The 27,588-nt window shown below is 30.9% G+C and overlaps 1 protein-coding gene across 3 annotated transcripts; it reads right to left on the minus strand.

The window, feature by feature from the left end:
• Window positions 1–13,913: 13,913 nt before the first annotated feature.
• LOC148611822 (uncharacterized) lies at window positions 13,914–27,529 on the minus strand. Of its 3 annotated transcripts, XM_088592729.1 has the most exons (5): window positions 27,256–27,529; window positions 25,392–25,465; window positions 19,170–19,269; window positions 15,784–15,904; window positions 13,914–14,213 (listed from the first exon to the last, which is right to left on the minus strand). In XM_088592729.1, exons 3-5 carry the CDS (start codon window positions 19,173–19,175, stop codon window positions 14,032–14,034), a joined length of 309 nt encoding a protein of 102 aa, XP_088448855.1. In that variant the 5' UTR covers window positions 19,176–19,269; window positions 25,392–25,465; window positions 27,256–27,529; the 3' UTR covers window positions 13,914–14,031. The 3 variants fall into 3 exon arrangements, with proteins under 3 accessions (XP_088448855.1, XP_088448856.1, XP_088448854.1); XM_088592730.1 differs by lacking the exon at window positions 19,170–19,269 and having other exon boundaries at window positions 27,256–27,528; XM_088592728.1 differs by lacking the exons at window positions 19,170–19,269; window positions 25,392–25,465; window positions 27,256–27,529 and adding an exon at window positions 23,227–23,510.
• Between the last annotated feature and the right edge of the window lie 59 nt (window positions 27,530–27,588).

Below are 27,588 nucleotides of genomic sequence, written 5' to 3' on the forward strand. Positions count from 1 at the left end.
GGACTGATAATAATTTGCTCTCTTAATTCTAGATATAAACTTGACAAAACCTTTCAGAAATTTTGAATCTATATCATATTAAAAAAGTGAGTGTGCAAACACCATATAAAGAGGAGAAATCTTCACAAATTATTAAATATAAAACCTTAAACGATAAATTAATGCTCTCAAATTTTTATTGGAACAAAATATTGAAAATAAAAGAGTCAATTAATGAGAATGCTAGTCTTTCCAATGCCGCCTATTTGAAAAAAAATATTACCATAGACATTTGAATGGCTTTTAATGATGGAAAAGGCATGGATATGGTGAAACGCGACAAATGCAAGTGGGTACAACCTTAATATAGAAATATTGCATAAAAAGCAAACTAATTAAAATTTAACTTATTGTACCTTATATTCGAAGCATTCATTGTTTTTTTTCTTTTTTTTCCCAAAATAAAAAAAACTCAGACGTTCAAATGAGAGCTGTCGATGTTAAATAAGTAAAAATGAATATATACTCTTTTGATATCTTCTCACAAACATAGTAATGAAGTTCTGCGCATTTGTTGTCATTCCATTTGTGATGGTAATCATGATCCATAGCAAGACAATCCTCGTCCTTCCGTGGGTCATTGTCATGATTTGGACGGTCAGGTACCCATGATGTGTATGTAAATTCTGTGTTGCTTTGTGCCTCTTAATCAATAATCTGAAACAAAATACTGCATACATAGAAAGGTAATAATAAGTAAAATATAATTATGTGATCTTCAGATAACGAGGAAACATTATATAAAACAACCAAGGCAGATACATCATACAAAAAAAAAATGTACATCATGGTGACCATCAAAACGACATGAATTAAACAGATTAACTCCAATCTGATAAAAAAAACTCAATTCAAAACAATGTACTGGAACTAGCTACAGACTATTACAAATACAGTCAGTGATTATCTTGTTTTTCTAAAACGTATTTGTGTCAACTGATGTTGCATATTTTTTGGTTCCTTTTGGTTCGGTTTTGTTTTGTTTTTTATTCTTTTATTTCATATGTAAAACACTGTTATTCTTCAAGATTGAAGTAAACAAATCGTGTTGTATGTTACAAGCTTTTTAACGATATGTGCCTTAAAACTATTAACAAATACTATACCACGCCCAAGCACTGATGTCCGTCTGATATAGTCGCTTTGGTTTTTGGATGAAATTTCCGCCATTCTAGCATCATGTGCCCGACAACTTCCCTGCATTAGAAATATGGTTATTGTTAAGAATCTTTGTGATATCAAATGTAAAACAATGTGAAAGAAGTAAGAAGATATTAAAAAAAACAAATCAAATAAAGTAACATAGTACAGATTGAGATGATTTAACCCTAAAACAATTACTGTACTTTTACTTTAATCAATGAACTCTGCTATTATAAAAAAAAAAAAACAAAAAAAAACGCCATGCCAAATTGATTCTTTGATTGAATATATATTTGATCAGATAATCTATAAACTCGGTTTCGTTACCAATGATTTGTGACTGAAGTAATCAAGGGAACCATGGTTATAGTGGTAATCAAAAGAATGTAATCCAGGGACAAAGACCAGACATTGATAACAGACATGCACAACAAAGTAACAAAAGCAAATGAGCAAATCGGACTCCACTAAAAACTGAGAGCATAGACCAGGTGCACCGGTAGGGTAAGCGTCATTTTGCTTTTCTAGAAACATCAGCTGAGTGAAGTTATTATGTATAGGTATATCGAATTTAAATGAATTTTAAAGAAACGAATCGATGTTCAAATACAAATTTTGTTTATCTTATAGTTACGCTTGTGCTTTTCTTTTTATTTTTTCATTTCTTGAACTATTATCACATTACTATAACAATTTAATATAAAAATATCAAAAATAGGAGATGTGGTATGATTGCCAATAAGACAGTCATCCGCCAAATGTCAAGTAACGATGAATTAAACGTCTACAGGTTACCATATGGCCTTTAATGACGGGCAAAACCCATACCATAAGCAAGCAGTTAAAAGACCCATAATACATGATGTAAAATTATTCGGGAAAATGAAAATCGACCTAATGTATAGCAAAAAAATGTGAAACGAATTGTAACGAACATAGAACAAATACAACGACCACCACTGGGCTATGGGTTCCAGGCTTTGGACAGGCAGATAAAGTATGTGGCGAGTTATGTATAAGAGCGCTAAACCTGGGACAGTGGTTGGAAAATAAAACAATAAAACAAACTACAAATCTGTCGAACGAGGATATAACTCTTGAGATCGATACATAATACAAACACCTTAAGAAAAAGTTAATTCTTTATAGGTGTAAATGTGTTTTATATATAGCTACGCTATGCTTTAGCCAAAATAGGTATTCATTCGGTTTTCCTTATAAAAGTTCCCAACACCCAGATGTAATCACTATATATATATATATATATATATATATATATATATACAACGTCTCAGAATGTGACGACTCTATTCGCTACACTGCTCCATCGGATCAAATTGATACAGGGAAGACAACGTAAACTTATAGAAGGGTCTGAAAAATTCCCAACGATGTTTGAACTGTCAAATTGCGATGCAAATGTTTGGTCGTTTCCTCCGCGGGACTCGAACTCGTACCGCTGTGACATCTATGCCAACACCGCCTGCACTAAATGCCAGCGCACTAGACCACTCAGCCAGCTAGGCTATATAGAAATATAGCTTTCGCTGGCCGGGTCATTCCTTCTCGTAGGATTAATCTAGGGCTGTAACTTAGTACACGATGTATGGTAGTACGGGACAGTTCATCTAGGTGTTATTATGTAGGATAGAGGATCAAATTAATGATGCATGTCCCAACAAATCAATATTATACAACGTCTCAGAATGTGACGACTCTATTCGCTACACTGCGAGAAGGAATGACCCGGCCAGCGAAAGCTATATCTTCATATAGCCTGGCTGGCCGAGTGGTCTAGGGCGCTGGACTCTGTGTAGGCTGTGTTGCCATAGATGTCACAGCGGTACGAGTTCGAGTCCCGCGAAGGGAACGACCAAAAATTTGCATCGCAAATTTGACAGTTCTAACATCGTTGGGAATTTTTCAGACCCATATATATATATATATATATATTAAGATAATAAAATACGGTTTTTGTATATGCATTATAAGTGACTGTTTCAACCATATATCATTTCCTATATCGACACTCTAAAGCATACCCTTGACCTATATCGCATTAAAAAACAATTCCACATAGCAATAAACAAATATGACAGTGTATGCGTTATGAAACTAAACGCACATCTGTTGAGCTCAGAGCCCTCTTTGAAGCATTGAGGTCAGACTAATCTACTGTCTGGATAATTAGATAGTAGTCTTATCTTTAATAAATTATATTGAAATTGCCCTTTATTTGTCATGTGTATAACTATAGGGAATGGTTTATGATTGAACGTATATAGAATTTGGAACCTTTGGAATAGCGTATTTGAACATCATACCCACAAAAGATGCAAGTATATCCCCCGTCGAGCCTAGATAATTTTAACTGACTATACATATTAGCACACAAATACATAATTATAATATGAAAACATGACAGCACGTTACCTCTGCTAGGATCCAGTTTTCCATTGAACTACTGAATAAGTAGTATGAATGATCATGGTAATGCCATCCGGGGGGACATTCTGATGCACTGTTTGCAAATACTAAAAAAAATATCTCATTATCGGCGGAAATAGTTTTACATCCGAATCAATATTGCAGTTAACTAAGAATACATTATCAAAATATTAATACAATGATTTTATCAGCTACGCGGAGGTTGAACCTTTCTATTTTGTTTATGTTAATGGAATGTCGTTATCGATGATGCCTTGACCAATTTGAATATGCGAGTCTCTGTAACACTCGATAACCACCATTCGATAAAGAAGTTAAAACTATTTCATCCAAATTAGGTAATTCATTACACACACAATTATTTGGAAAATGGAACAACTAATTTTCTAAATAATCTACGTATATAGTGCGTCTTACAATAAAAACAAAAGAGATTATCTGATAGACTTAAAAATATAAACTTATATGGAAAGAAAAAAAAACAAACAAATAAACAGAATCATAAATATGCAAACAAACATACAAACATACAACCTATAAAAATAAGCAATAACACATATAAACAACAGAAAAAAGAAACAAACAAAAAGATAGAAAAAAAAACAAAAGAACTAAAACAAGACTAAACTTAACAAAACCCACAGAAAAATGACTTAGAGATATCTTATAAAAATGAACAAAATCAGTAGCAACTCCATTTGTTAGTTGTATTCGGACTCGAGTGACCTCTGTATAATTTTCTATTTGAACGTGGAAGTCGTACTTACTTATCTGCTTCGCCTATTTTCCTTCAGTTTAATTGTAATAAAACATGCTTTATCATCGGGCACAACGCCTGTGTTCCGTATATACAAATACAAAAATGTTTTCAATTTAAACTCTTTAATTGATTAAAGGCTCTAACTTGACTATGAAAATATAGTTAATCCTTTCTCTGCCCTGGTATGCATGATACAACCGGCTTAGAAACGTATAATTAGCAAAGACGTTCTTTTTTCTCAACAGAGTCGAACTAGAACTGAAATCTATAGCAACATAAAACGTCCACATTCAACGAGCTGTTCCACTCGGCTTGCCAGGCCATATAGATAGCCTTTCATTTGTATAGTAGCTTGAATTTATTCTGATACATATGTATAAAAAAAGTATTTTTATTTATAATTAGCTTGCTGATGGCCAGTTTTAATTGGGTAGGATAGATTATTATTCATAATTTTTTGGTACGGTGTTGTCATTAAAGTCTGTCATTCTAAAGTTTGCGAATGCAATATCTCAAACCAAATATCGGCAAACTACCAAACAGTCAGGGAATATGCCAATTTAAAAAAAAATCATGGCCTTAACACGGGAAACAAAGACAATCTATATACACAATGTAGCGAACAAAATAAAATAGAATACACATTGAACCTGAAGAAAGAATATCAAGAAAAAAGAAGAGAGACATCAGGTGCTCCGGAAGAGAAATCATGTTTCGATCAGGGAAAAATCGGATAAAATTATACGAATTGTTAATAATGTTGATAATGTTGTGCTTTGATAACCGATTTTGGAGCAATTTATGTTTTTTAATCCAATGCGCTCCAACTGCCCCAAACTTGATTGAATCGCATAACTTGGTCACTTTGTAAAATCAATCCTTAAATACTGATTCAACGAAAATGTTTGTCCTTTATTAATAATTGTTTTAAACATCGGTTAATATCAAGTAACGAAATGTAGTTTGTATGATAATGCATGTGGCAGTGCATACTCAACCTTACATTTTAATTACATTAACTTATTATTGATACTGCAGACATTTGCTGAACCTTTTTAGGTTAAACTTTGTACTCGTGTATGTTTTATTCATTTTCAATGAATAACAAAAGATATTGAATTGACACAATATTTACTTTCTTTCCTGCTGACCTGCTATAGGGTCTTTGTTCTGTTCATTTATCCGGTATAGTTTATCTTTGTAATTTCTAAATTATCTGTCAAACCCTGCTTCGAAAGAAAGAGAAATGGCACCAAGGGGCAAATAACATAGAAAATAAATGAAGGGTAATAGCAAAAGTACTGAACTGATCAAATCTAGGCATTAATGGGAATAAATCGTCAAAAATCCGTATAACAAATGGCACTATCAGGGTAAAACCTGCAAGTCAGTAACCAACGCAATGGTCCTGACTTAGTACAGGCATTTCAAAAAGGGTAAACAAGGGAACCAATATTCTAGTAGAAATAAAAATAATGTTATCCAGGGGCAAAGACGAGACATGGAAAACAGACAAATGCAACAAAGAACGTAAAATAACTGATATAGTACATACTACATGACTTTTTAAATTTTGAATAAAGACACTTTTACAAGTCCATGTGTTTAGTATTCCAATACAAGTTATTAAATCGGAAAAATTTATGATAATTCTTTATTTTCTTTCTTGCATAACCTTTGTTTTATTATAATTGAATGTTAATGGAAAACTATTTCACCATTCCCACATTATTGCATGTTAAAATAGATCAATACATGGGGAACAATTATTCCTATTTGTATTCATCAGTCATACCCTTATGATATGAAAATATGAATTTTCAATAAAAAAACAATTGTGTTACACGAAGTAAGTTGCATTATTTAAAATAATGCTAAAATTGTGACTTATATCATGAAATTTTGTAACATTCCAAAACAAGTAAAACACAAAATCTTGCCTGCTGTTATGTTTTCATGCTGTTAGACAAGTTTCCATTCTTATACAAACTGCTGTTGGTAGTGGACCATTTTAAACTGTTTTCATTATTCAAAATCATTTTGGTAGGATAGATTGTTATTCATAATTTTTTGGTACGGTGTTGTCATTAAAGTCTGTCATTCTAAAGTTTGCGAATGCAATATCTCAAACCAAATATCGGCAAACTACCAAACAGTCAGGGAATATGCCAATTTAAAAAAAAATCATGGCCTTAACACGGGAAACAAAGACAATCTATATACACAATGTAGCGAACAAAATAAAATAGAATACACATTGAACCTGAAGAAAGAATATCAAGAAAAAAGAAGAGAGACATCAGGTGCTCCGGAAGAGAAATCATGTTTCGATCAGGGAAAAATCGGATAAAATTATACGAATTGTTAATAATGTTGATAATGTTGTGCTTTGATAACCGATTTTGGAGCAATTTATGTTTTTTAATCCAATGCGCTCCAACTGCCCCAAACTTGATTGAATCGCATAACTTGGTCACTTTGTAAAATCAATCCTTAAATACTGATTCAACGAAAATGTATGTCCTTTATTAATAATTGTTTTAAACATCGGTTAATATCAAGTAACGAAATGTAGTTTGTATGATAATGCATGTGGCAGTGCATACTCAACCTTACATTTTTATTACATTAACTTATTATTGATACTGCAGACATTTGCTGAACCTTTTTAGGTTAAACTTTGTACTCATGTATGTTTTATTCATTTTCAATGAATAACAAAAGATATTGAATTGACATAATATTTACTTTCTTTCCTGCTGACCTGCTATAGGGTCTTTGTTCTGTTCATTTATCCGGTATAGTTTATCTTTGTAATTTCTAAATTATCTGTCAAACCCTGCTTCGAAAGAAAGAGAAATGGCACCAAGGGGCAAATAACATAGAAAATAAATGACGGGTAATAGCAAAAGTACTGAACTGATCAAATCTAGGCATTAATGGGAAAAAATCGTCAAAAATCCGTATAACAAATGGCACTATCAGGGTAAAACCTGCAAGTCAGTAACCAACGCAATGGTCCTGACTTAGTACAGGCATTTCAAAAAGGGCAAACAAGGGAACCAATATTCTAGTAGAAATAAAAAGAATGTTATCCAGGGACAAAGACGAGACATGGAAAACAGACAAATGCAACAAAGAACGTAAAATAACTGATATAGTACATACTACATGACTTTTTAAATTTTGAATAAAGACACTTTTACAAGTCCATGTGTTTAGTATTCCAATACAAGTTATTAAATCGGAAAAATTTATGATAATTCTTTATTTTCTTTCTTGCATAACCTTTGTTTTATTATAATTGAATGTTAATGGAAAACTATTTCACCATTCCCACATTATTGCATGTTAAAATAGATCAATACATGGGGAACAATTATTCCTATTTGTTTTCATCAGTCATACCCTTATGATATGAAAATATGAATTTTCAATAAAAAAACAATTGTGTTACACGAAGTAAGTTGCATTATTTAAAATAATGCTAAAATTGTGACTTATATCATGAAATTTTGTAACATTCCAAAACAAGTAAAACACAAAATCTTGCCTGCTGTTATGTTTTCATGCTGTTAGACAAGTTTCCATTCTTATACAAACTGCTGTTGGTAGTGGACCATTTTAAACTGTTTTCATTATTCAAAATCATTTTCATATTTATTGTTTGCCGTCACTATGTCATAAAGAACTTGATTCGATTTTCATCTTTCAAGATATCATTACCAAATTTGGACCATCGATAGAAATCATTAAGGACTTTTACCAGATGATCCTGTGAAGAATTCCATTATCCATTGTAGAAATATCTCCCTTTTATTGGCGTTTTCTTCAATATGGTCCCCCGAACTCATTTTTCAGGATATCATGACCATATTTGGTGAACATGTAGATGTTATCAAGTTTAATTAGAAAATGACCCTGCTAAGGATTTTATTACCACCTTTAAGAGTTATGTCCCTTTAAAACATTTTCTTTTAATCGCTCATATCTTACAAACCATAAGAGATAGAATATTTCTGGAAACAATTTCATGCACATAAGCAAACGGCCTAATTAATAAACAATTTGTAGTTTGTTATCAAACCATACGGGAGCTATATCCCTTGAAATATCATACTTAAGTTGTTAAAAATTTATATTTCGAGAACCACAAGTTGTAGAGACGTGGGACCTTCATCAATGATCTTTGGTCCATGTGACATTTCATTTGCACCCTAGGTCAAAGGTCACATAGTGTTTGAAAGCAGTCTTACTGCAAACAACAGACCTTGATATTGAGAAAACAATAAGAGAGAGTAATCAAGGGATCCAAGGTTATAGCAGTAATCAAAAGAATGTTATCCAGGAACAGAGACCAGACATGGAAAACAGACATACACAACAAAGAACATAAAGTAACTAAAATCATACATACAAAGTAACGAAAGTAAATGGGCAACTGGGACTCCACTAAAAACTGGGAGCATGGACCAGGTGCACCGGTAGGGTTAGCGTCCTCTTCTTTTCTAGAAACACCCGATAAGTGCATACATATAGAGTGTGAAATGACCCTCTCGACAAGACCTACATTTTGAGACAAAAGTGTCAGACTGTCGGTTCAAAAGTTATGACAATTTAAATGTTTTGCAGAATCCGGTTTGTGGCTTTGACATAAACGTATGACCTTGACCTTGTAAGTTTTTTCAAGGTCAGGTAATCCTTTAATGTACGGCGGTTGTTTCATGTCTCTACGACTTCCGGTTCTGGAGTTTGTTATTGCATCACATTTTAATAGTTATTGGGTTCAAAATTGCCCAAATTATTTATAATTTTGTTGTATATGTTTTGCAAATTATCATACAGTCTTCAGATTTGACATATCTTGTCTAGTTTTGGATCTATTGAAATTTTAAGTTTTGAGAGCGGGGGTATATATTTTAAAATCCACAGCAGACACACACATGGTCATTCCACAGAATAAAAGATATGCACAAGTACAACTGTTTAAGAAAATACCAAGAACCAATACAAAAACCAATGATACTACAACAACTTAAAATTTTCATATTTTCCAATTGTTTGATATATTTCATCAATACCAATTTATAGATTTGATATTGCATTATTTTTTCAACTTTGTCGATGGGGGTCATGTGATATATCATTTTGAAGGTCTAAATGAGTAGATTTCAAAACTTAGAGTTTCAACCATGATAAGTAATACATGTTCAAATAGTAGGGTCATTAAGTGCAAAAATTTAAAGTTCTTTAGAGGGTAAGGTTGTTGCATATCAAATGAAAGGTCTTAAAGCGTACATCCGAAATATCGATTTTTGTCTCGAAATAAATGACTTGGGTGAGGTCAATGAGTGCAAAACTTAAGTTGTTTATATAGTTAAGTTATCGCGTATCAAATTAAAGGTCATAATGTGTACATCTCAAATTTCAATTTATTTATATAGAAAAAGAAGCCAGTTGGGGTTAATAAGTGCAAAATTCTAAAGTTCACAGAAAATAGGGGTGTTGTATATCTAACGAAAGGTCGTCGAGTTGACATTACAAAAGTCATGATGGGAAGATCAACAATTGCATTTGACAAGGTCACCAAGTGCAAAAAAGTCAAACTGTTGTAGATGCTTTAATGTGTATGTTACAAAGACAAAGTTTTCAAGAGAAAGACCTTTCAATTGTTTAACAAACAATTGACATACTAGTTCCAAATGAATTTCTAATTTACAAATGAGATGCAAACAGTAAACATATATCCATTTCCCTTTTGATGATAATATTTATAACATGTTTGTTTACCTTATGTTTCGCATTTGTTTTGTTTTCATACTATATTTTGTAATATAAAGATGGTTTATATAGTATCCTTAATCGTACCAGAGATTACAAGATTACAAAGGATATCAAAGGAAAAATCATGGAACATGTTGATTATCATAAATGTAAACGAAACAAATCATGATGCAATACATTCTGATAGTGAGATAAGGCGAGCCGAAAACATATTTCCGAATCACACTGAACATATCACACCATTGTATTGCATAATTTATATTTACTACTTTGAGGTGAATATTAGAACTCCAATGATTAGTTTAACTTTCGAATTTAGCAGCTGCATCTTAACATAAGGGCAACATAAGGGAATATGTTTGTATTTCATTCTATCAACAAAAACGAGAAAAATAAAGATGCTAAATATCATTGCAATTTGTATTTATGACATCCAATTAATGATGTTTAAAAGTGATAGTAATATTCCCCAAACACATGACAAAGTTGTTGAAAGATTTGTAAAATGCAACTAAAATCATGAACAGAAATAGTTTTATTATCACATATATTTGTTTATGTCTGACTTTAACCGTTTCCATAATTATAGATCCAGTCTATGATTTATCTATGAATATTCTTTTTATTTTGAAATTTTAGGAACACAAAGTAAGATATATTTTAAAGCAACATAATAGATGAAGTTACATGTGGACATACACATATGCAAACTATAGGTTTATGTTTACATCTTTTGTGCAGATCTATGATAGACACACTATATACATTTTGCCTTTTCTTTTCTTGGCGAGCGATATATTTAAAAGACATAAAATTTCTTTCACAAATTCACCAGTTCTAATCAAGCAAATGCATTACTGAAAAAGCAGTCGGAAGCTCGAAAAGAAAAGTGGGTTGTATATTTACATTAATGTTTTTCCTTTTCTTTTAATCATTTTGTAAAAGTGTAAATTTATAATGTACATTTTTACACAACAGAAACAAATAGGATAGTTAAGTAACCGTAAAACGTATTTGAATTATGCTAATTTTATACGATAAAGGCATTAATTTTCATTCGAAAAATCCGAACTATTAAGGTATACTAATTTAGAAATGGTCACACTTGTATGTTTCACATAAAAGTTTCTTATATCATTGTACATGGTCAATTGCATTTTATTATACAATGCAAGTCACAAGTTTAATACTTCCACACCGTAACAAACTTAAAATGTGGTTTGTGTCCTAATTTCTCAATCTTTATGCAAATAATGACCTAATATATCGCATCCTTTACTTGTAAAAACAATCAGATCGATTTGTACAAATTGAGTTTTGCAAATATAAAGTAAATCATGACAATTAAGAATATTTAGAAAACCCTCTTTAAACTTTTTTTAAAATTTAGTAATATGAAAAAAAACTTCATCTACATTTTTCCTTATCATTTCTCTCCCCTTCTGATATGTCTACACAGCAAATTTTACAATGCATAAACAATGCTGAACACCGGTATTTATACACTTCAATGAATGTATGAACAATATCAGTATTCCTAAACAATCCTTCAAGACACATTATGTGTCACCAACCTGTAAAGTAAAATATTGATTATGCTATTTGCTGATCAGGGATTTGCTTCAGTTTGGTAGCTTTTCTTGGGGTGGGTGTAAGACTGTATAGAAATGTGCAATATTTGAATGATTGGTATTTTTGGTTTTGGTTTTGTTTTTGTTTTTTTTTTTGTAAACAAATTAAATGGAATGAAAATTTTTATCTATATTGAAAGCACATATTTGTTTTCTTAAGTCATCAAATGCATGCAATACATATGTCATATTTATTCCTATTTGCATTGCAGGAATAGCGACTGCAAGCAATCGATACACTTTCGTACATAAACTGATAACACTTTGATTTATAATATGCCAAATCACACTTGATAATTAATTTAGGGTTTTCTGGTAAATCATATTTAACAAATTGTTGCCTTAATCAGCATCGAAGAAATGTTTGGAAGACAGTTGGAGATTGGAAACATCATGTTTAAAATGTACTTTTGGTATGTAGACTTTCCAATAGCTATGCAAGACGATAGTTTTGACCATTTAAGACAGGATAATTTTGATGTTATTGTTGTTGTTGTTTCAAAATTCCAGAAGAAGCTAATTTATACTCATGTCATGTCCTTGACAATTGATTTCAATTTTCGCAAAAGTTGTTTTGTATGAAGGCAAATCAAATAATGTATTATTTTGAAGACATTAGACAAAAAAGTCATGGTTCAGGCTTAATCATAACATAATGTTGTTGTTGTTTTTTTTTCTAATCCCTTAAGAGCTGTAGACAAACAAAAATATATAAATACAATATATAATAATATACTATAGGAAATACGCATTTATTGTGGTCAAAGAGAGGTCACTAATATTTATATGGAAATTTTCATTTAACAAAACTCCAGATTCATTTCTCAATATGAAAGGAAACACAAGTATATTTGCGGTTTCTAAATAAATAGTTCAATTAAGAAATACAAATTGTTTGAAAGTAGGTGATAACTATATTCTGTCGACAAAAATTCACGCCAAACATTTACCTTTAAGTCAACCAAGATTACCTAGCCAATCAGACTTATCATTCGGGATGACACAACATACGCGAGTCAAACTAATCATTATGGATGGTATCAGATACCCCTGTCAGGATTATCATTCGGTGTTTTATCAGATACACATGTATGACAAGTTAAGGTAATATCCTCAGTTAAAACAGTAGCTTGACGATCCATAACTTACCCAACCAAGCAGACTATGTATGTATTATTTCGATTATTTTATGTTCCTTATTTTGTGTGTATTTTTTCCATGTCCGGCCTTTGTCCCTGGGTATCATTATTTTGATTTCCGCTAGAATATTGTTTCCCTTGATTACTCTTTTTCCCTTTGAAATCAAAGGAACGAAGTTATCAATTTTTGTATATATACCTCTTTCGTTGTAACGATCTACAACTAAATATTAATAAACCGTTTTTATTTATGTTTTGATTTGGACAAACAGCAAGTCTTAGAAACAAATTTCGAAGGAGGGATGTGATCACATCAAAGTACTTTAACTCCGCTGCATTTTTGCGCTTGTGTCAAGTCAGAAATGTATGGCGTCTGTCTGTTTTGTTTTGTTTAAACTGTTACCTAATTGTATGTTGATGGAATATATGGGGGCAGCTATGTAGCTGCACCTGTGCATAATGTTGTTTTGGGGCCAGCTTCAACTTGGTCTGTGGTGTGAAGGTTTTCCTGTTATTCATGGAAGACCCATGTGTGGCCGTGAGCTGACATTTTTCATCATGGTGGGAATGTTTCCTCTGTGAGATATTAAAAATATACATTCTCGTTATATAATTATATTCACGTTCTACATAAACCATGAATGTTTATATTAACTGTTATTTCTTAGATCAAATGTCTTCTTTCTTGTTTTCGTTGTTTCTGTTCATGTTCGTTCAAAATTTGATATTTCACACTTGAAATATTTTGTTTGTATCGGCGATCGGTTGATCTGGGTGGGAGGGAATATTTGTTTTCGAATTTGTGTTAGAACATCACTTACTAAAAACCAGAAAGAATAAAATTATAAAATACAAATGGGCTCATAATTCGATAGAAGTAGTTTTTTTTCAACAACTGCACAAGTTGTCTAGAAAATCTATTGTTTGAATTATACTTGCACCTCTTTAATAAATAAAGCAAATGAAGGATAGTTTATACTTTTTTATTGTATTTGAAAGTTGCTCAATTCAACCTGAGTTCTTCACGAACTACGGAATTTCCTTAGCATGTATTACTTCCATGAGCATAATATTTCAATTGATCGAGTCAACGAATTTCTATAATAGAAAGCAAATCTTGAAATACAGATTGACAGTTTGTACATGCTTGTATTTCCAAAATATTATTACTGGAATGGCCACATGGTAAACGCATTATGCATTTTAACAACCAATGATGCTCTCTCCTACCAACACTTATATGAACAACAAATGGTATCCAATTAAACTCTGGAAATAAAAAAAACAACATTTATGAAGTTATTTCATTGAATGTTTACCTGTATATAATATTTCTAAAAGCCATTTTTCATTTTCTTATTCATATCATAGCAAATCCCAAACTATATGCAAAGTAAGCTGACATTTACCGGGCTTTATTGCAATGGAATTTGTAACACAAAGAATAAAAGAAACACGCGACCCAACCTCAAGTATGGAATTCCTTCCATAAGTTTTGAGAATTATTTTACAATGAGGACATGAACAAGTGCCAACAATGTATTAACTTAAAGCTACACAAATTTGTTATACACTGAGAACAGAACACCGTCATCATTCAGCAACTAAAAATGAAACTGCAACATTGTCTATTCTTGTAAAACAATATGTTTGACTCTTTGAATATATTTGAAATTATAAATTTCATATTTGCTACTCTTCAATTTCATTTTAAAAAGAAATATTTTGTTTCAGTAGTTTGAGAGGGTAATCAAGGGAACCATGATTCTAGCGGTCATTTAACGAATGTAACCCAGGAACAAAGACCAGACATGAAAAACAGAACATAAAGTAACTAAAATGATACATAAAAAATAACAACAGGAAATGAGCAACTCGGACTCCACTAAAAACTGGGAGCATGGACCACGTGTACCGGTAAGGTAAGCGTCCTCTTCTTTTCTAGAAACACCCGCCGAGTTGCTCAAAAAACGTGAAGTCCGGGATAGACGAAAGAGGAACGGAAAACTATAACACGTTGAACAAATCACATTTCATGGCGCAGATGGATACATGTAACGATACACGAGTTCATGATGACGGCCATAAAACGTCTGTAGTAATAACTTCAATCTTATAGCAACATAACCCTGTTCCAGAAGTCTACTTGTTAGAAGTCTAGCGCGATACAAACAGTCTGCGTAGTTTCGGCAAGCTCTATCGTAACGTTTGAGTTGTGATATAAACACTCCATACGCAGGTGCTGAAGGGATGTTGCCACATATGAAGGAAAGTTGACAATTCTAAAAGTCATCACGTTTGTCGCAAAGTTTGGTCAATAGTTTTCCCTTAACATCGATTTGTAAATGTAGGTCAAGATATGAGGCTGACTTCACAGTGTCTGTAATATCCTTTATCTCAAGTTCTTTGGGGTAAATGCGATGTATCAAATCCCCTAAATGAGGATTGTTTAAAGATAATACGTCATCTATATAGCGGAAACTGAGATAAAAGGATCTAGCTAAGCGATATTATTTCGTTCGGATTAGATCAGCTATGAAGTCAACCTCATAAGAGTGAAGGAATATGTCAGCAAGTAGAGGAGCACAATTTATTACTATTGGAATGCCGAACGTTTGTTGAAAAATGCTTCCACCACACTGGACAAATATGTTGTCGATTAATAATTCCAGCATTTTGTAAACATTTTCTTCTGTATATTTGGAAGATGATTTGGAATTATTTCTTACAAAGTATAAAGAATCTCTACCAAGAACTATATATTTATATCTAGGTAACCGCTTTGAAAAAAAAAAACAACGGTGTATAATGTTTTTAAGTCAGGATTTGGGGATTATACCTTTATTACTCATGTTATCACCATAACTGTTGAACAAATGTCCTTCTGGTGGAATCAGTATAGTTGTTCCTAATTCAGGGAATGTATTTCCTGCTTCTGGAACAAGATCCAGACTGTCAGCCTGCAAGTTTAAATATTGTGCAATGTACTATTAATATTTTTGACACTCTATATACATATTTATCCTAAAGAAACTTCCTTCACATTTATAACCTATTCTATGTAGTATTAATCCTAATTAACAGCTTTTATGTTATTCAATTTAGTATCAGTCTTATTACGTTCTTTTATGTTTTTGTCAATATTAATTAAAATGAAGTCACTACTGAAGGTCAGTAAAGTCAATCAAAACAATACAAAATCATTCCAACATAAAGTTTTTAATTTCGTGTTTCGTGTGAAGCAACAGGCCACGGAAACGGACACTGTGACTGAGCCTGTTTCCATTGTTTTAGGTGATTACGGATAACTTTATGAATTTAGAGTAAAAAAACTGATACCTAAAACACCATGGATATATCTATATAAAGGATGGTACAATTTCAGTTTGCTGTAGGAAAATATGATTAAGGATACTTTTAAGTCACGTAATAACCTTATAGTGCATTAAATATAAATAAAGTATGTAAATATATTTACGAAGCCATAGATCGTACTACAGTTAAAACATTTAACTAAACTGTCATTGTCTAAGGATTAAAAAAATAAGTACATTAAATGGCACAAAAAGGCATACCTTATAAAAGTAAGTAAAATAGAAAATAAAAACAACAAAATAAAGAAGCACCCAAAATAAAAGAAAAAAAGCAAAACTCATTGAAGATATATATATTGCAAAAAATAGTTATTCATCCGCATTGCCATTTTAGCAATATCTATCTTTTGATATGCAATTACTTATTTCAAATGTTGACATTGATATCAATCAAAATTGGACTCATTTGCTTTTGTTACTTTGTATGTATGATTTTAGTTATTATATGTTCTTTGTTGTGTGTGTCTGTTTTCCATGTCTGGTCTTTGTCTCTGGATTACATTCTTTTGATTACCGCTATAACCTTGGTTCCCTTGATTACTGTATAATTATAATTTGATATTAGTTTTAGTCGATTGAAATTAAATATTCATATTCTGCAAGTTTTTGAAAAGTTAAAGATTATTGGGAAAATAAAAAACCTGGCAAACACACAATAATGCATATCAGTATTTTTATAAATAAAAACTAAAATAAAGCAAGGAAAAGAAAAACCCACATTTTCAATAAAATTTAACACCGTGCTTTAATAAGTCCGCTGATTTGCGGGTCGAATGTAAGTAAAATGTTGTTTGGCATTGTAGCAATACGTAAAAGGTAAGACCAATCCGATATTTGTAATTCAATTTTCTTTAAATAAATTCTTCCCTGAAAAAGCTGTTATAGTCTTATGCAAAACAACGTATTTCAGTAACTACAGTAAAGGTGTAGGAGCATGCATATTGCCAAAAAGAAAAATACTAACTTTGTTGTACTAACATAAGAATTGTTTATAGCATAATAACATATAAAAGTATTACGAAAAAGAATGTTCTGTAACAATAATTCATTGTAATGACTTACTACGTCATTTTACAAAAACTGCTCAGATTTGTACTTTTTTGTTTCTTCTGTCATATTTTCATCCACAAAACTATGTATACACATCCGAATCAACTTCATATTTTCACATATGATAAACTGTGTAATCATGTGATAATTCACTTGATATGAAGTTGTTTCTTTGGTGAGGACACCATTTCCTTGCCAAACATATGACTTCAAAATGATAAAACAAAGTACAAAATTGACATAATATCTGAATTTTGGTCCACCTCAAGCAATTCTTATGTTCTTTTAATGCAAGAATGATTAGAGGTCTTTATGTATTTCGTATTCATTCTGGATTCAAGTTTCCAAATTCACATCAAATATTTCAATACTTTATATTCAATTTTCAGTTGTATTTCAGGCCAATTAGAACCTTTATCGCCCCTTCTTCTTTTTCATGTGGTACATGTCATGTTTTTATTTCTCAGCTTCCATTTAAGTATTGCTGTACATTAACAAGGAAGGTGGATTTTAGTGCGATAATTATCGTTCTTCAGATATAAACAAATATTCAGCGTGATTACATCTTTAAACTACATTGTTAATCTCAAAACGTACATGTAGAATGAAGTTTTATGTAGCAGTCTTTCTAAGAATCATGCAAATTCTGTAAGATGTGATACAAACAAAAGTTATTTTATAGATCTATATGATGCAGTATATGATTATTCATTCCAATCTGCCTGCTCTTAGGAGGTAATCCACATTGAAAATTTAATACTTACTTTTGTATCATTTGTGTCATTTACAGAGTTGTCTTTGTAATTCTATATATTTTTTTTATCCCCTAAGAACAAGGGTTATATGAAAAGCACGTGTGTATTTCAGTTTACTATAAAGTATTAAACAAAATTAAAACAAATTAATATATGTAGGCTTTCCTTCCATGAATTAATTTTGCATGATTCTTATCTTGAAAAAAAAATTATAAAGAAAAACAAAAAAGAAATTCTAAGAAATTTAATAATACAAATTCAATGCAAATATAACTTATAACAATTAACTACACTAAAAATTACCTCTGTATTTAAGTTTAATTCTAATTTAATTCGAAGGAGGAAGATGTGATAATGTTGTTTTCTTCTTCTTTTTTTTTTTTGAATAATTGGAAAGTGATAAAATTTTCACATTATTTTGTTTCAAACCCATAAATAAACTATCAGAAATTACGTCCACTTGCGACATGTGATTATAATAATAACATTAGACTATAAATAGATATTAATACGGGAAGTGACGAATGACAAAAACCAGTACCGGAAGAGATGAAAAAAGCGGTAAAATGCCGCCATATTCCATTCATAAATTTCAAGTAAATCACAACTTTGCTATGAATAAAAGAGATAGAAAAAAACCAAATGCGTTGCTATTCTCATACATGAAATGTAGTGACAGGCGTAGTCGAATCTAACTTTTAAAGCATGTAGGGAACCGCAGATCTACTTATCAAATCCGTGCACTATTTTTCTCAAATACTGTCTTCAGCAATGTTGTGTTTTACCCGAATTTGTCTAATCATTATTACTCCACAGATTCTAGACTGATAATTGATAAATATTTTTTACTTTAAATTTGAGAATACTTAAGCAAAACGTACTGTTTTGTATCATGATTGGATGTATGGTTTCTTGTTCAGTTGCATTGTAAAGACCAACATTTTCACCATTAGGGTGAATTTATATAACATTTTGAGCAAGAATGTATGCCCAAAAATCTGTATAAAAGAAAGAGAGAGAGAGCGAGAACCAGCAAGAACACTTACCATCATGGCGGAAACAAAACATTTGACGTCAACTGGTTAGTTTCGAATATATGGAAAATTTGATGCGACGGACGAAACGTAGTATACATAGAGTGGAGACCTTTTGTTGAATTTAACATGAAAAAAAAATCATGTAAAAAATTATAATAAAATTAAAAACAAAGTTTCATTTAGTAGTATAAACGAGGACAAGTGCTATATTTATTCCTGACATCTTTATATTAATCGGAACCTCCTCCCTCTATACAGCAAACGTAAATATGCAATCTGCTGTTTGTTCTCTTAAAGTATTTTTCGTGAGAATATCTGTAAACGAATTTAGTATTAAGAAGAACGATTCCATCCAATCAGCTCGTTTTATAAACAGAAGTCATGTAAATAATGCAGCAATTATTTGATGCAATATTAATTTTCATTTAATTTGAAAACTTGGCTGTTTAATACAATTTTTAATCCATTCTATTTTTTTATAATGTTTGAACACATCATGTATAAAAACAATAATTACATGTTATTTGTTTGAAATTAGAACTTAGATGCTGAACATGCTCATTGATAGGGTTACATTCTAAATACTGTCATGTTCTGGATCAACATTGTCCTTTGCAGGAATACAGGAACTGGCCAGTATGAAAAATGATGACAAGTTTCTTTACGTTTTGCGAGAACAAACCTGATTATCGATACTTCTAATTAAAACTGAAACATGTTATTTTTTTTCTCGTCATTGAAATCTAATAGACAATTTACAAATGGGTGAAAGGTACCAGACAGGTTAGTACCAGCATCCAATAACTTGATTTTTCAATAATGCGATTTTAGATCTAATTTTTATTTTTAAATTCATGTTATGAACGCATTAGCTTTCTTGATCAATAAAAATAACATTTTGCTATTTAGTTCTCATTATTTACTTATAAACTCAGGTGCCATGCATATGATCGTCTTTTGAATCTTATTCGCAACATTTAAATTACGTATCTGATGAATTATTACTAAACTGTACTGTATCCTTTCGTGAGCAGAGTGAGCATTTGCATCTTATACATAAATGCTGGTTTAACAAATTATGCAGCACACCTTAATATCAATATAAGAATCATCACGACTGTCATTTTTAAATCTAAATCTACATGCAGTACGTGTACGGGATAAACTACTCGTTCTGTGGTGGGGGGTAAGGAATTAAGCAATAAGGATAGGGGACGGGATATTGTATATTTTGTAAAGGGGTGGGGATTTCGAATTGGAAAAAAAAAACTTTTTTTTTATTTTTAAATATTTTGAAGGTATGAATAAAATATTTGAACTTAAAATAAAAATAACAGTTTAAATGTTGAATTTTCTTTTTAAAATCTACTAAATCCGATTTAAAAGGAATTAATGGATAAAGAAACTGCAACGAATATTCTATGGAGATAGGTATTCTTCTTCTATGGGGAATGGGGAAGGAGAAAATGGAGAAAGGGGAATGGGGAATGGTATGTGGTGTAAATGGGAAGTCTACACCATTCAAGCGTTGTATAGACTTATATTTTATATTCATTATTAGTTTTATTCCAGAGTCTTCTAGGGACGGGAAAAGCAATGGAAACAATTAACATATATTTGTAGAGGAGATAATTCGTGATTTGCCTGATCATTTCTGGATAACTGTCGTCTGTAACAACTTTAACAGGTTTTGCATGGTTATTGCAAGTACAGTTATTTTTTAAAGATATTTCAGGGACATCTACAAAATGCATTGTATAATTAACAATATTAACAATAAGTTATATTTCAAATTCGTAGACTTTCAATGCTGTTTAATACTTCGATAATTCTATATCATGCAAATGAAATAATAAAAGCAGTTGTTGTTTATTAACTCGTTATAGCATTTTTTTTTTAACTTTATAATGCTAATCGAAGAGTTAACGAAAGGTCTAATTTCATCAGCAAGTTACGTATTCTTTTCTTATATAAAAGTGAAATTGGATTATTATATTGGTATATTAATATATACTTATAATTGCAGTCTGAGGTGGAGAAGCCAGAGTCAATGAATAGTCATTAACTACAGAATATAGTGTGAGAAATGTTTTAGTTTTGTCAACCCATATGTCTCGCTCTGACAGAAAATGTATTTCTTTCAAAGGCCTGCAAGAATACAAAGTGAGCTTGACTTAATTTTTGTTTTGCAAATCTGCAATTTTTGTTGCATTAAAAAGTTTACAGATTAGACTTTTCCCCAGTTACCGTCGCTTTCCATGTCACTAAACAAGTGTGTATGCTTGGTACATACAGATTTAATATCAATCTATTTAGGGACTTTTATTCTGCTGATGGTAAGCACACATTTCTTAGTAGTTTGAGATAATATAAGACATGGGTTCCGTTCTAAAATGTGATATTTGCTATATCCAGTGAAATAGGAAATATCACCTTCTTGTATGGAATTCCTGATATATGATTCACTTAGGAATCCTGATAATGATATCAAAAAGTTTGGAATAGATTGTCGTCGACTTCGGGAACTATATCACTTAAGATGACAATGATATCAAACCCTTTGGAGAATAGCAAAAGTTATAATATACATCACATATCAAATATTATCAGTGCGCGTTTGCACATGTCACTTGTAGAAAATAACTAACTTCGAATTGCATTTGAAATAGGTTTTTACGTCATTCACATATATTAGTGTTTATACATTACATTTATTCGACCAAATTGATAAATAATAAACTAGGAAAAGATTCCAGGTCTCTTAGAAATAAGTAAATTTGTGAGGTTTAACATGGAAAAAAGTCATATGAAAGTCTAATATACTTTTAAATGGTTATTGAAAGAGGCATTGCACTGTTTTCCTTTTGGTTTATCACTGTCAATAGATACAGATTTGATACTTAGGATTATCATACAATGTTGTAACTAATGAAAACATGTCAGTATCTGTTTAAAACCAATGAGAGTGGCAGCATCTAACTTATTCTAGTGATAGAAATTTACGTTCAGCTAAAAGCAAGTTAGAGGTGTTTAAATGTCTTTAATTGGTATATTCAGGTTTTTACAAAGTAAACATATTTATTTTCTATATGACTAAAATTGAATTTAGTTTTTGAAAAATGAATTATATTTCTATTGGATTTTATACTCAGACATACTGGTTTTTGGGTAATGTAATTAAGATTGAAGCACAATTACTGGGATCGAACAAAATAAATATGAATAATATTTTTTTCAGTGAATCCTACTTTGGATTTATCTGTTCATTTACACTCGTGTTTTAGTCCAATATTGGATAATAGGTAACTATCAGTTTGAATATTCCAGCACCTTTCATGTTTTATACAACAAAAATTCTAGTACCGAGCCTCTGAGGTTAAAAGTAAGCAATACAGTGATTTTATCAATATAAACATAATGTAACATTACATTATCTCCATATATCAAATCAAGTATTTGCAACAACCTATTGCGATCAATTATCGTTTTATTTCATGATAGTGAATGGAATACGAAATCGTTTATTAGTTAAATAAGTAATGCATTATTAATATAGTCTGTTTTAATCTTAAAATGATAATGATTTTCCTTTTTATAGGATATTTTGGAGGGTCTTTATAAATCTTCCTGTATTACCAAGGTCAATTTTTTGTAACTGACATTTACCGATACGTTTTAATAAGATGAACTTTTTTTGGTTAATTGTCCTATGTCCATTCAACCGACAGAGGAAAAGGCGATATTAAGTCAATTTAAGTGTGTACAAAGAGAATTTATAATTCCAAATGTGATATAACATGACATAACTAATTTAAGAATTTTTTCCACAATATATGGCTAAATTTGTTAACTTGGTATTTTCTTTTCTGATCATATAAAACAAAAAAGATTGAGACATTAGGTACTCAATTATTGAAGTTATGGAATTGAATGATTTTGGAAAATATATCTTAGCTAGATATTTTTCATGACAATGTAAACAAATCGAACCGCCTTATGATGCCATCATTTTATGAAGTTATTCACAACCTAAATGTGTATCAGAATCACACACAAGGATACGTACCCTTTTCAGAACACTATCCATATTTTCAACATCCAAAATGATTCATTCGTTCCTTTTTCGTTTTAATTTTGAATTTGCCAGCTGATTATCCCACAATGCATCATGTTTAGTTGGGGCTACGTTAGGGGTACACAAATTAAAAAGGTTTGTATCTTACTATCAGACATCATTTTCAAAGAGTATGTCTGTAATATTACCCATTCAACATCATTCATCAACATTTAGCTTTATATCAAAAGAATGGTGACATTGTCTGCGACCATCTGCAACACATTAAAACATATCACGCACATTTTCTAAATTCTCCCTTTGACTGTTTCCGTAAGTATTCAACAATGATTTTTATGTTTTTATTGGTTTTAAATGAGAAATGTATAATCGTAGATCATCGTTAGAATAACGGTACAAATGAAGAAGTGACTCTACATACGGGTATGCAATCGTGAGGTACATAAATATCAAATTATAAACATCTCATTTAACCAGGAAATGGTGTGTAATTTTTCTATGCTGATGCTGAAATCATGGTCACCAAAGAAGAAAATTAAGAATTAATCGTCTAGACAAAATAAAACAAAATCGAAATATACAACAGAGAATATTAAGTTACCACATTAGATTGTCTACAAAGATGTCCCTTAAAATTTTGAAGAGTAATGGCGTGCTATCAGAACGAAATACATTTCGAGGTGTAAATGTGGCTACATTTTTATGTTCATTTGTATTAAGGTATATTTGCTTTCTTTTTAGACCACACCTTAAATAGAAAACTTAGTGCATTCATTCATCAAGGAATAGATGTAGTCCGAAAAGAGGAATAAAAGATGGTCATTACTAAAGAAAACAATCATAGGTAGTCAGTTGAATTTTGAAAAATTGATAGTAACTGTGTCGTGGTAAGTTTTACTCATTGGTGTTTACACATTATGCATTTCAACGAGATAAGTCAGATGTTTTCTGGAAATGTCCCTGAAGAAACCAAGCATGTCTTATGATATGGGAAACAATAAAATAATGCGATGTTAAACACATCCTGATGACAGAGAAAAAAAAAACATCATAGTTTATTGAATCATTGTATTGAACATTTAATTCTTTTTTAGAAAATCATGAATTTGTGATCCCTAATGGTTAAAAAACTGAATATGGCATGTGTCACCCATAATGGATACACTCTTACCAAATAACGTAGATTCGAATCTAAATCAAATTGTATTTATACTGTTAATTTTGCATTTTCAAATAGATAGTAATGTTTGCAAGCCATTGCAAACTGTAGGATAGTTTCACTTCCTTTACCTCTTTTTTGTTTTAAACGCAGGACTTAACGTACTTGATAACTAAAGTGTTGAATGACATTGTCTGACTTTATGTTGTAAGTGGAACGGACTAATGTTATCATACATCTCAAAATAAATTGATTTAACTTAACACAAATTGCAATGGCAGATACATTCAACATTTGTTTTGGATTGTAAACATACAGGTAGCACTCCACAAGAATCATGCAAAATGTGACCATGGTTGAAAATCCTACATTTTTTTTTAATTTTTGATATTTTGTTCAGAATTCCATAGTAAACAGAAAGTAACATGTTACTTTTCGTATAACCCCTATTCATAGGAAATACAATGTATAGAGACTGTACACTACACTAGAATTAAACATTATGGGAGATAAGTCTGTAAATGACACTAAAATAAAAAAACAAACTGTTAGACTTTGATTAGCTTCTTAGAGCAGACAGTTTGGAATGAATAATTATACATTTCATCAATTAGACATATAAAGCAGCTTTAAAACAGAAGTAAAAATATGCAGGCTTTTCTTCAGGTGTATCACATTGTACAGAATTATGCATGATTCTTAACAACGACTGCTACTTAAAAGTTAAATAAATGCTTGTTATCAGCAAATCTGCTATTGCAATCATTTGACCTTTTTAGTTTCTCGCATTAATTTTGAAATAACCTAAAGTATTATCTCGTCGATAAATCAGGATGATGTGTGTCTTGATATGTTTGTATAATCAGGGGCAAGTAACAAGATCTTTTTTTTAAAAATCGTATCTGCATTTATATTCAACCTTTTGGAATCATACATGTAGAAAAAAAGAGCTTTCAATGTAATGATTGATTAGTTATACCAGAAACAATGTACTCACCATTGTTTTCAATTCAACACTAAATACATCATTCTTTACTACTAAATTCTATATCTGTGTACCATTTTGGCATCCTTCAGCAAACAATATGACAATGAATATGAAATATAAAATAATTTTAAATAAGCTATATAGTTAAAGTTTCTTATTTCATAATATGGATAAATTAATATGTATAACGTAAATATAAGATATTAATTCTTGTGCAGTTGCAGGACCGAAATTCTGGTTTTAATGCATGTGACGAATATTCGTCATGATGACCCCTACCTAGCAATTCTTTCAGGAATGTCGGGTAAATCGTTAATTACAATTCGTGTGACTTATGAATGACAACGAATGGAAGATGTTAGTGATTTAAATGATACAAATTCAATCTCAATTTGCTAAAGACATAACTGGTCTGAAAATATAAACGTGATTACAAAACACAGAAGACTCACTAGTATTCACTCTACTCCAACTTTTATATACTCCTATAAAACATATACAATCTTAATCATTCACTACAAAGTTTAATTGATATATCTAATCTTCTGTTCTTTGCAAGACTCGTTGAGTAAATGGGTAGCATTATGATTAGCTTAATTATTATCAATTATGTTGTGGAAAAAAATCTATATCATTAACTATATATCTGATTAATGTCCAATTTAAGAGGGGGCATTTTACGCATTTTCATCTTTGAAGATTATAGACATTTTTTTATTGAATTAATCCAAACAAGTGTGTATAATTTAGAGAATTCAGGTCAAGGGGAGATAACCAAAACTTCAAAATCTGAAATATTGTTCTAAAATTAGAAAACATATGTCAGAAATATGTTTTACCTGCAACTAAAACTACTGTTGCACATTGAATACTTGACTTGGTGTCAATTAATAACGTAAATTGTTGAGAAATGAATATCCCGTATAATTGTGTTTTTGTCTCATTCTTAATGTGTCATATCTTATGTCTCTAAGTTAATATGTGTCTTCTTTTCCTGCACAACAAAAAGCCCAAACAAACTACATTTTTACAAATTTCAAATGATATTAATTCGTATACATTAACATATCAAATTACGTTTCATAAGGCAAAAGAAGAATAAAACTATAGTGAAAAATATAAATTTACTCAATAATATGTGCTGTATAATTTGAACAAGATCAGATTTTAAAAACAAGATTTCAATACAATGCTTACTGAGTAGTCTTTGATTCCTTCTAATTAAGTCTAAATAGAATAATCCCTTCCCTAGCATTACGTTTTAACAGTTTAGAACACGAAAGAAAATCATAAATTATTATTTGTTCCCAGCTGTCACACTATGGGAAATTATAGCTTTAAATCAGAAACAGAATTTGGTGAATTAACATAAAGTAAATTGTACACATTTAAGGGTGCACATTATGTTGTCAGATGGAAATTCTCCATGCCATAACAATAGTTTATATTCTGATATTTTGCTATGTAGAGGAAGAATATTTAACTTATTTTCACTGATTTATGATACATATTTTGTTTACAAAGTGTATTACAAAATATATAGTTAATTGATTTAATGTGTACAAGTTGACAGCTAATAGGAGTTTTATATGTATATGATGTAACAGATCAATGAAAACTACCCAAATGAGTATGGGAAAAGGATCTGAAGAGGACATATTAGCCTTGAATAAAAATTCATAAAATATATGAAAATGTAAAGCATCCGACAGCCCAGGCCCGGTCAACCTACTCCGACTACGAGTTAAAGTTAAAACTTTATGTGTGTAATGACTCCTTAAATATATTTTAAATTTACAAAAAAAAATATTGTAATAAAAACAGGAAACATGTATACCATTTCTTGTTGTATATGTATTACATATTTGTTTACCTTTTTTCGTACTTTAACTCATACTAGAAATTATGAGCTAGGGATATTACGGTTGAAATTCGGTTACATATTATCTTTCAGGTAAATGTAAACAAAACATGCCATTATATCACTTCCTGCGCGATCGATTATTGGTCAAGGCGAGCAGGCCTAAAATGTACTTTCTGAATCACATACAATTTACCCTTTTTATAACATAATCCATACTTATAACTTCAAAAGAATTTTGACCAGTTTTAATTTCGAATTTGCCAGCTGAGTATCCCACAATGCATCATTCAGTTAAGGGGCTATGTAAGGGATTAAATAACTGTAAAGAACATTCTATTTTAT

The sequence above is a fragment of the Perna viridis genome, chromosome 7, assembly GCF_037379345.1.
Source record: "Perna viridis isolate PV_CMFRI_1.1 ecotype Kerala chromosome 7, ASM3737934v1, whole genome shotgun sequence".
In the NCBI taxonomy this organism is placed as follows: domain Eukaryota; kingdom Metazoa; phylum Mollusca; class Bivalvia; order Mytilida; family Mytilidae; genus Perna; species Perna viridis.